The 11,373-nt window shown below is 48.0% G+C and overlaps 1 protein-coding gene across 1 annotated transcript; it reads left to right on the top strand.

Moving 5' to 3' along the window:
* The first annotated feature begins 1,621 nt into the window (after positions 1–1,621).
* OTX1 (orthodenticle homeobox 1) lies at positions 1,622–10,084 on the top strand. Its single transcript, XM_051975376.1, has 5 exons — positions 1,622–1,794; positions 2,164–2,241; positions 4,269–4,486; positions 5,782–5,933; positions 7,657–10,084. The coding sequence occupies exons 3-5, from the start codon at positions 4,390–4,392 to the stop codon at positions 8,488–8,490; spliced, it is 1,083 nt and encodes a 360-aa protein (XP_051831336.1). The 5' UTR covers positions 1,622–1,794; positions 2,164–2,241; positions 4,269–4,389; the 3' UTR covers positions 8,491–10,084.
* The last annotated feature ends 1,289 nt before the right edge of the window (positions 10,085–11,373 follow it).

Here is an 11,373-nt window from a genome sequence, read left to right on the forward strand (position 1 = left end):
CTTTGAGAAGCAGTTAAGGAAACAGTGTGCCCTCCATGATATTCTGTTACCGTATTTTATAAGAACTCCAAAGGAAAGTGTCTCCTGAAGGGGGGGAAAAAGTACTTACTTTGATATGCGACTACTGGCCCTTCTAGCCCCTTTCCATTCAGAATCATCATCATCACCACCGTGATCATATCTAGAGTCTTTGCATTTTCGTATTTTTAGGACGTCGATTGTTGACTACGGTGATGAGGACGATGATCATGGCGATGGATTGGGGTTTTCCTTTTCCCGTTATTGGACTTTCTCCTAAAACTTTTTTCTCTGGTAATTCTGAAGGAAAATTGGAAGGGAGGGTTAGTAATTCCTCGAAGGGGATTAAACCCTTCATTAATATTTATGAGAAGGTGCGACTTAAAAAAAAATAAGTCTCCCGGAGTTGAGGGCGAAAACACTAATTTGAGTCTTGAAAAGTCCACCCACTTTGGACTCGGTTTTAGTAGTTTGTTTGTTCGAATCGGAAATGATCTTCACCTTCGAGAATACGGATCATCCGGGAATTTTTTTTTTTCCCAGTCTCCGCAGCATATGGGAAAGAAACTGAAAGGGGGGAAGGAGCTGCGGGCAAAGTTGCCAGCCTGTTTGTTTGAAATTAAGAAGGGTGGGAGAGTAGGGATCATAGGCGGGGGGCTCTCTTTTCTGTCCTGCAGGTTTTTTCAGAAAGAGAAAGAAATAGGGGGCGGGGGAGCGGCGTGGAGACTGAGAGAGATGAAGCCACAGAAAGATACAGAAAAAGAAAAGACAGAAACCGCACAGAGAAGAATTAAAAAATGGAACAAATGACTTGGGAGGCTACGAGGGCTTGGCAAAATGCAACAAGCGCGAGGAGCGCTTTAGCTCGAACGGAAGGGACTTGGGGAGCCTGTCTGCCAGCCGGTTCTTGCTGCTCCCGAGGGCTGGGCGCCTAGTCTTAGAGTGATTGGACTAGGGGGCGGCAGAAGGGGGTGGGGGGCGACGGGGGGCGCGGCGGCGAAGGAAGGAGGAGCGCAGCAGCTCTAAGTGTGACTGTGCGGCGTTTTGCAAAGTTCCCTCACAAGCACAGAGTCCCCCAAAGGTCCTGCCTAGGAGTGCTGACTTAGAAAGGCGAGGGACCGACCCGAACTACGGGAGGAGAGGGAATGAGATGCGAATTCCTCGACCCCAACGGCCCCGTGCGCATAGAAAGGGCACTGACACCGTTGCAGCCTCCAAGGAGGACAGCTGGGTGGGTCGAAGTTGGGCTCCTGGAAGAATGAGGGAGCTCCGCTCCTCTTCTCTTCTCCACCTCCCTTCTGCCATTCTCAAAGCAGAGAACGGGGATGGTGGGGAGAGGGCATGTGGAAGACCCTAAAGGGTTCAAAGTGTGGACACAGGCACTCCAGGAGCCCGGGTATTTGGGAGGAGCAGTACTCGTCTCCTCAGTACAACGTTTTCAGAGATTTCGGGAGTTTAGTGCGCCGCCAGGGCCGGGCCGACCGAGGCAGAGAAGGGAGGGAGAGAGGGGTGAGGGGGGAAGGGAAGGAGGAGGAGGAGAGGAAGGCAGGGGGTGGGGGAGGGGCGGGGGCGCGCAGAGGTAACCCCCGGCTCGAACTGCCATTGCCCGGCCCGCTGTCACTCAGCCAGTGCTGGGCCCAGGATTGGCGGCCCGGCCCCGTTACGCAGTTGCCTGGCGTTCACATACTCGGGGAGGGCAGTAGAAAGGTGATCAATCTTCATCAGGCTACATTTCCAATCACCTAAACAACCGAGCAAGACAGCCACTTCGACAAGGTAAATCGCTTGATTTATTTAGTTTGCAAAGTGCCTCTGCAGACTTTTTCCAAACCCCCACCACCCACCCCTTATTTCCCTGACTCGTTTTTAGTGCAGCTGCAGCAGCAAGCAGCTTTGCCTTGACTCCCCCCCCGCTTCCCCGCCTTAAATACCCCCTCAACAAAGTCTGGGGCAATGCAATAATCTGGAAAGGTGTTATGTTTCTATAAAATAAAGTTTAAACCTAAAAAGGCATCCAGAGAATGATAGGGAGAGAGGGGGAACCAGGGAGGGAGATAAAAAAGGGAAGGGGAAAAGGGTACGGGAAGAGGTAGTTAAACCGTCCTGCCCCACTAGTAACTACCTCGATCCCCTCGGTTTTTACAGGTTTACGGCCAGAGGCCCGGGCTCTTCTCTCTCATGCGCCTGAATTATCTGGTTATCCGTCCCAGAAGCTGAGTGCAGGTAAGGAACGAAACTTGCGGGGCCAGAATGGGATCGCAGAAGCTAAAGGGGAGCGCGCCTGCAGCAGCCGCAGCTGCAACCACAGCAGTAGTGGCAGGCGCCGCCGCCGCCACCGCCCCCTCCCCAACTGAGGCCCCCGGCTCCCCTCACTCCTCTGCGGCATGTGCCCTAAGGCAGGGGAGAAACCCGAGAGACTGAAGCACCTCCCCGAGCTCCCCAGATTGTGCTGGGAATCCCGGAGCACAGCTGCTTCAGGTCCGACCCCTACTCTTCACACACCCCCGCCTCCTTCGAAGTAGCCTAGGCGAAGTGGTAAGTTTAGAGAAAGTCTTTCCAACTTGGAAGCGCGGCTGAGTAGAAACCTGTTACCACTTCTGATTCTTGCCCGGGTCTAGGGCCCTCTTATCTCCCTCTGGAGCTCCTCGTCCTTTCCTCTTCGACCTCCTACTGCGATGTGGAGGGGTGGGTCTGGAGTGAAGGACCGTGGGGTGTGAGGGCAGCGCTTTTCCAGGCCTTGCATCTCCCCTAGAAGTACGAGCCCTGGTTGGCATTTCCCCCCTCTCCATATATCGTAAACGGCCCTCCCCACTTAGCCCCAACTCATCTCCACTCCCAAGTAATTCGGAACCCAGCCTTCCCGGGAACTAAGTGGAACGACGGCGGCTCTGGGGCTCTTTGCCCTAACACGAACTCTAGGGCTTGATGTCCGAATTCTAGCATCCACTGTGATGTCAAGCAGCTTGTTTAGGAGCCCCTCAAGTTCCTGACAGCCAGGGAAGTGGCAAAGAGATTGCAACCCCCGCCAGAGGTTGGATTTAACGCCGCTGGAGGCCTAGCTCCCGGAATTTCTCCTTAGTTTGGGGTTAGGACGCGTTGTGAGAGCTAACTTGAGCTCAGAAAGCTTTAGGCCTTCCCCACCCGTACCAGAAGCGTCCTAGACCGCTATGCTGGTCCCCCAAAGAGCCAAAGTTCCAGCTTCTCTAATGCTTACCAGCCAGGAACCGATCACAAAAGGACCAGTAGAGGCCTTCAGAAGCGGCCTGCCCTGGAAAGAAGTGTCCCCCCCCCCCCCCCCCCCCCGAGTTCTGAGAGGGGAAATTTTTCTCGGACTTTTAAGAGCCTGTCCTGCTCTCCTACAACCGCTTTTCCCTCAACCTATTTTACTTCTCTTTGAACTTAGACTAGCAGCAGGGTCCGGAACTGAGCTCAAGGAGGGCGAAAACGATTGGAGTTTACCAGAATGCCAGGGAAATGTTTCTTTTAGGGCTCGAGCTAAGAAGTGGTTAGGGTGGGGGTGAGGAAGGAAGTTAGGTACCAACCCTTAGTAGAATTTATGAAATCGATCTGAGGATCGTCCTCAGGACCCTGGAGAGGAGCTGGTGCTCTTGTCCCAAATGTTTTCCTTAAGATTTTTCTGGGTGTGGACGCAGCCGCTTGGCTGAAATAACCCCAACCCCCACTACCTGGGTTCTTGCTTGCGCCCACCCCACCCTTGCCCCTTTAAACAAATTTTTTAAATGAAAGAAAGAGACAGCCACTCCCTCACAGCCTCAGGCCGAACCTTTCCAAAGTGAATCTTCATTTTTGCAGCCAGAGGCCCAGCTCCCGCAAGCAGCTCCCTCTCACCTCCCCCAGCCTGCTTTTCTACGCTGGCATTTTTGGTTCGTTGCCCGTGGACACCCTGAAGGCCAGGATCTCCCCACATTCACCTTGGCTCTTCCCTACCCTCAGAACCCCAAAGTTCTCTTTTTCCTGATCTTTTGTCATAGCTGGGAAGCAGAGGAAGTAAATCTAGAAAAGTTTGTTAGTTAAAAACAAGCAGCATTTCCTGATAAAGCCAGGCCTAGTTTTCAAAGTAGTGAAACTAGCTGTACTGGCCTACCTGTCCATCATACAACCTCCAGACCATCTTTTGCTAATTTCTCTAGACCTTGCCCACCTAGCCGGCTTACCCAGTCTCTGGGCAGGGGAACCCTGAAGCTGTCCCACTTGCTACAAGCTATGGGTTTCCTGTCTTGTGTCCGTAGAGACTCTGGGCCCACGAACCTATTGGAGCCTTTCCTGACACTTGGGACTTCGTTGTGAGAATCTCCAGCCGGTGACTGGCCCCCTCTGGATCCTCCGGGGCCCCACTACCCGGCTGTTAGCATGATGTCTTACCTCAAACAACCCCCCTACGGCATGAATGGGCTGGGCCTGGCAGGGCCAGCCATGGATCTGCTGCATCCCTCAGTGGGATATCCCGGTGAGCACTGACTAATGTGACCTACCTGGGCTAAGATTCACTTTCCTCTGGGTCTCCACTCCCATTCCCATCCTAGACCCACCTGTTCTAGCACTAGAGGCCTTGTTGACCTAAGAACCACAGGGTATACACAAGATTGCTGAGTAGGATTTATATAACGTGCACCTTTAAGCGCGCTCTCAGGATCTCCCTAATATCAGGAGACTTAGGTGAAACTTTCCAGTGGTTTCTATTAGCAGCTTGGGTAGATAAGCTCTGTATAGGCCATACAGTGGGATACAAGCAGGAAACAGGGAACATGCACTGTCATGTTAAGTACTTGATACAAGACAATATACATAGAAAATGTTGCACACTATATGCCAAATCTCTGTGCACTGTATGGATTACTTCTCCAGGGATGATTCTGATTTTATTAATTTATAATTTTCACACTAAATTGGATAATTAGGAGATGTGGGAGTGGGGTCTTTGGTTTAGATTTTGGAAGGTTGATCTAGAAGCATGAATTGCCAGCATAGAAAAAAGTCGGGACTGGCTAAGGGAAAGGGACGACTTCCTCCAGTCTTAACTTGTCCTGGACCCTGGGCCTCTTTCTTCGAACTAATTCATTTTGTTTGCGAAGTTGGTGGCTAGGGGGAGAAGGTGCCTGAGAAGGATTGTAAATTCTCTAACTTCAATCTGTTTCTTTCCTTGAACTCTCCACCCTAAAAACAAACAAACAAAAATCTGGGAGTTCCATCCCCATAGGAGATTCAAGTGTGTGGAGACTAAGTGTACTAATGATTTAAAGCAAAAAGGGAAGCAAAAGGGAGAGAGAATTTTAGTTTCTCTTTTTCAATCCTCGGAGCAGTGTAAGAGGGCAACTTCAGTCTTCTTATATTAAGTACAACTTTCTGTTTCCACCCTGTCATATCTACTCAGTATGCACTGGCCTTTCTCATACCTATGGCCATTTTATTCCAGACCTTGGAAAGAAAAGAACTTGAGCCTCCCTTTTTAGGCTGTGCCGGGATACTGGCAACAGCTGCTTCCCTTCTTTGAACCCTTTCTCCACCCGCACCCAACACATAGGTAATAGTTTCTTCATTTTCTATCTTTATTCCTGTCCCTTTTAGCCCCACCTTTCTCCTTCCCACCCATCCACCCCCCAAAACCCAGAAACTCTTTTACTTTTACTTGAAGCCACTGTCTAGTATTCTTATTTCTCCCATTAGCTTGGACCACCAAGGGCAGAGGTCTAAGCGATACTCAAGCTTAAGAACACTAATATATCCATGTCTCCCTTGCAACAGCCACCCCTCGGAAGCAGCGTCGAGAACGAACTACCTTCACACGTTCACAGCTGGATGTATTGGAGGCACTTTTTGCCAAGACTCGATACCCAGATATTTTCATGAGGGAAGAGGTGGCCCTTAAGATCAACTTACCTGAGTCCAGAGTCCAGGTTAGAATTCTGGGATGTAGTGGGTAAAAGGGCAAGAGGTTTGGGATTGATTCTTATGCCATTCTTATCATGATTCTTCCTCTATGATCTGCTTCAGAAATCTGCGTAGAGAGGCTAAGGCTGTGTTGGGATAACACACAGATTGGCTTAGAGTGATTTTGGGTTGACCGTGGCTTAGAGTCCTGTTTTTAATTTCTTTACGAAGAGTGAACAGAATGGGCAGGAAGGATAAATTTTAGAGACAGGATTATTTGTCCTAGAATTTGAACTTAGAGGTAGGGAAAATCAAGGTGTTGCGAATTTGTATTGTCTCCCCTTAACTCTAGGCCAGGATCCTGGAGGAGGAAAAATTTGAAGGAATTTTCTCAGTAGACTTTTGGCACTGCTTCCCTACTTGGTGTTGAAAGCACTTTTTAGAATGTAAGAGAGGAAAAGATTCTGGAAGCTAATGCCCTTGTTAGGATCCTACGCTGCCTTATATATTCTATATGATCTTCTAACTTTCTTATTTCCTTTGGATCCCATGTTTTGTTCCTACTTCAATCCCTGCGATACTAGAACAGGGAAAAAATAAAGTTGTATGTAGGACAAGGAAAACTCAGAACTGTACTACATTGCAGAGGAAGATCTGGGTAGACTTAAGCTTTTAGTTCAATTTTGGTTTATTTTCCTTCTTTAAAAATCTCACCAGAATGGTCCACTGAAAAAAAAAATGACTCAAAAAATTGCATTTATTTTTGTTTTGTTCATATTTCTATTATTGAAACTGGATTAGCTCAGGAAACAACTAAGTTTTGAAACTTAACCTGGGAACAATAAAAGATTTAGAAGTTTGTTCTGTGAAGTTTTTTCCCCTTTGCACTGGTGCCGGAAGAGAAAGGAAATCAGAATTGTATTGTCAACAGAAGAGTGGATTTTTTGATTCTGGAGTATGGTGTGCCTAACTTCCAGCAGATACTTAATGAAATCCCATTTAGATTTTTTTCATTTGGTGGGGTTAAGTTTCGTTTGGACTTGTGATATTGCTCCCTCTCTAGTTCCTCATTTAGTGACTTCTTCAGGGCCCTAACTTCAATCTTAACATCACACATTTTATAAAAACATATGCTGAATCACTGATCTGCTTTTCTACCTACCCATACCTCTTATTTAGTTCTCTAATTTAAAATTAGTGGACTTTTGAGTATATCTAAGAGGATTCTAAAAGTTATGAGGAACTTTGAAAAAGAGCTGCCCTTTTTTCCAGACATCCTGGAAATCTGAAATGCACCCTTTGACAAGATTATCCTGGGCTTTTTCTCCAGTAGCCTTTTGAGTATATTATAATGGTGCTCTTAAAGTAGGCTTGACCTTATCGATGTCTTATTCCTTGAGGAAATATTGAAAATTTGGGGTTGGTTTCCCACTGTTCTGTGAAATGGGTGCATGAAACATTGACCAGTTGTTGGTAGAGAAGAGTTAGGAAGTAGGTGCTGAGGAATGGGGGTGGGAATTAAAAGGATGATTTGGACAATGGGAAAGAAGCAGGAGATGTTACCTAGGAAGGAAGGCTGGTAGGGATGGTCCTGGGTGTGATGAGGAAGCTAGGGAATGAATGGATTGATGAATGTGGATAAGAGCCAAAGATGAATTATTTTGGAAGAGATGGGGAAGAGTGGGGGGAGAGGAAATTGTGCTGAACACCGGGATCTAACACATTGCTATTCTCCACGCTCCTGTTTAGGTATGGTTCAAAAACCGGCGAGCTAAATGCCGACAGCAGCAACAGAGTGGAAGTGGAGCCAAAAGCCGGCCCACCAAGAAAAAGTCTTCACCTGCTCGAGAGAGCTCAGGCTCGGAAAGCAGCGGCCAGTTCACACCACCTGCTGTGTCTAGTTCGGCCTCATCCTCCAGCTCGGCTTCTAATTCATCTGGAAACCCTGCAGCAGCAGTAGCAGCAGCAGCCCTGGGAGGAAACCCTGCAGCAGTGGCCGCAGCAGCTGCAGCTTCGTCTCTGAGCACCCCTGCTGCCTCCTCCATCTGGAGTCCTGCCTCGATCTCCCCAGGCTCAGGTCCGTCCTCTGTCTCTGTTCCAGAGCCTTTGCCAGCACCCAGCAATACATCCTGCATGCAACGCTCTGTGGCCGCAGGAGCTGCTTCAGCCGCAGCTGCTTCCTATCCCATGTCCTACGGTCAAGGCGGTGGCTACAGCCAGGGTTACCCTGCACCTTCCTCTTCTTACTTCGGTGGTGTAGACTGTAGCTCCTACCTGGCACCGATGCACTCCCACCATCACCCGCATCAGCTCAGCCCCATGACCCCCTCCTCCATGTCTGGTCATCACCACCACCACCACCCTCACCACCCATTAAGCCAGTCTTCCAGTCATCACCATCACCACCACCATCACCATCATCAGGGTTATGGCAGCACGGGGCTTGCCTTTAACTCCTCAGAATGCCTCGATTACAAGGAGCCTGGAGCCACTGCAGCCTCTTCCGCCTGGAAACTCAACTTCAATTCACCCGACTGTCTGGACTATAAAGACCAGGCCTCTTGGAGGTTCCAAGTCTTGTGAGAAAGAGAAAGAGAGAGAGAGAAAGGGAGACTGAGTGAGAGAGAAGACCGGAGGAGAAGAAACGGGAAACTATCAATTCCATCACCTCCCCTCCAGCCCTGCTGCTGCTGCTGTTCCTCCTCTTTCTTTGACCTCTCCAGAACGATATGCTTCGTTGTTCCAAAAAGATCCCCATGCTCCTCGTTGTTCTCACCCTCACCCTTTGAATCTGTGTGCCACCTGCTTCACGGGGATGTTTAAACTTGCAACTCTTGCGAGAAGGGACACCTGTCTCCACCTCACCCACCTGTTACCTGCTGGGCAGGAATTGCTGTTTCCCCCTTATGCTCCTGCTATGCCCCTAAATCTCTCTTTCATTCTTTCTGGCCATGCAACTACATACTCCCAGGCTTCCAAGACAATTGGTCCTGACTCACTGTTTGAACCTAATCAGTTTATTTATTGTCTCGGGACACTGGGATTATTAACTGGTGCTTCTAAAGTACGAAGAGGATTTAGCAGCCACTCCAGCCAAACATCACCAGGAACAAAAGTCCATAGCGGACCCAAATTCCCCGTCAACCTTCTTCTCCTACTCTAGTCCCAGATTGCTGCCCAAACCCGCCCTCCAGTTTTTCTCCTCCACTTTTCCCGGGCTGTGAATTCGAGACGCGGGCCTGGGAGCTTGGACATTTCGGGACTAAGTCAGTGGCTGTATCTAGTCGAAGTGGTAAAGCCCCGCCTCGCCCCGCCCCTCTCTTCCTCTGGCCAGCAGCTCTGGTTTGGGATTCTGCCGCAGCTGAGCGGTGGGAATGGTGTAAATATTCAGGTCCGTTCCGGGGACCAGTTATTCTTTTTAGTTGCTGTTTATTGAATTGAACCTATCTTGAGTCTTAACACCCAGGAAACAGATCTTTAAGATATATACTGCATATATATAAATATAAATATAAATATATATATAAAAGGAAAGAAAAAATTCCTGTTACCTCCCTTCCTCTTCCCCAAATGGTGATGCTTTCAAGTGTCCAGTTATTACAATACTATCTTACTCCCTCCCTTTCTACCCTTTGGTGTATTTATTAAAAGAGAATCAATGGTCCCAGGGAAGCAGGATGGGGTTGGAGCTTGAGGTCCAGATGGTGTGGAGGAAAACTGATCTAAGTTTTGGGAGCTCAGACAGGCTAAAAAGATCGAAGGGGAGGAAAAGGCGGAGGACAGCGGGTTGGATGGGAACACCTCAGCTAAGGCGAGGCTCCCGGTTCCAGGTTAAAGACCAAAAACTAAAACCAAACCAAAAACAAACAAAAGAAACCCGACAAGGAAAAAAAAAAAAAACCAAAACCTCAGTTCCAATTCATCTCTCTCTCTATTTTAGAAAACTGTTTTGTCTAGTGAGTTTTAGTGCACCTTCATTTCTATAAAAATCTAGTCGAGAGCCCTCGGCGCCTGTGTTATTATGGTCTTGGCCGCTTGTCCCATAGCAGGAAAAGAAAATTGTAAATTTGATTTGTCCGATGTGAAGACCACAAATTACCTGTTGAAATGTAAGGCAGTTTCCTTCCCCTCCCCTTTATCTACATTATTCCCCAATAATAAAATTCAAACTAATGAAGCACTCCTCAGTGTTGCTTTTCTCTGGGTTCCCCGTTTATGGGCTCCCATTTCTCAAGGGCAAGCAATCCCTTTTCTAGTTTGCCAGAAAGGGTGGGAGGGAGGGAGGAAAACGGGGAATCCTTCGCCCTGAAACGAAGTATTTTTTTTTCAGTAACTCTCATCTGTCTTTTCCTCAAACTTCAGAACTTGAAACAAGCCTGTAGAACACGATGGTAGATCTCTCCCAACCTTTATCTCCGGGCTTCGAAATAACGCCGGGGCCAGTAATCAGGATTTTCCCCAAAGCCAGCCGTTTTGATTTGGAACCTCTAGCCTGCCCTTTTGACTTCTCCAACTAATTGTTTTCAAAAGAGAAGAAAAGGGGATTGAGAGATGGAAGAACGAATTTCCGAGAGAGAGAGAGAGAGAGAGAGAGAGAGAGAGAGAGAGAGAGAGAGAGAGAGAGAAAACAAAACAAAATGATCCATATTTTTAATATTGGCTGTGGAAAATCTTTTTTACTTCATTATCCAAAAAGCACAGGGCAGAAATAGGCCGTTCTTTTCAATTAGTAGTTCTTCTAAACCCCCAAAGCTCAACAAAGACAAAAGAGTTAGAATTAAAACAAATTATTTTTATTCAAATTTAAAAGTGCGTGCCTGGGTTTTGTTTCGCTTTAAAACATCAATAAGAACACTAACCAAGGCAAAGAAACCGATCACAAACGATTTCTACTCTGCAGGGTCACTGAACTTAGGTAAGATAGAAGGGCATAGTAAAGTTTAGCGCTCCAGTTTACAAACTGGGAAAGCAGAAAGAACAATACTATTCTTCCTTCCTGCGGGACGAGGGGGACATAGGAACCGCTGCTCCACCACCACACAATACAAAATAGAAACCAAAGTTACCCACGCCTGGTAAAACTTTTCTACAGGCCAGTTTCTCTTCGGTGTGGAGGCAGGAGAAAAATTCTCAGTGAGAGGCCGGGAAGTTGTGTAGCTTGTTAAGAGAGCGGAAAGGAAACGAAGTTTGCTGCGAAATGACCAACTTTTCCTATTCTTTATTTCTGTGAGAAAGCTCAAGAACGCCGCGTGTTGCCAGGTTTAGAAGAAAGTTTCCCCTCCCCCCTCCCCCCAAGAGCCTTGTGGCCTAGAGAATTAGCCTGGCTTTCCAGTTCTCTCGGATCTAATCCCGCAAATCGCAGTATCTTCGCCCCAGTCTTACGCGGATCCGAACCGGGTCCCATCTCAGCAAGTTAGTTACTGATTACGAAACGACATCTTACCCATTTTTCATCTTTAAAGAAAC

The sequence above is a fragment of the Antechinus flavipes genome, chromosome 2 (assembly GCF_016432865.1).
Source record: "Antechinus flavipes isolate AdamAnt ecotype Samford, QLD, Australia chromosome 2, AdamAnt_v2, whole genome shotgun sequence".
Lineage (NCBI taxonomy): Eukaryota > Metazoa > Chordata > Mammalia > Dasyuromorphia > Dasyuridae > Antechinus > Antechinus flavipes.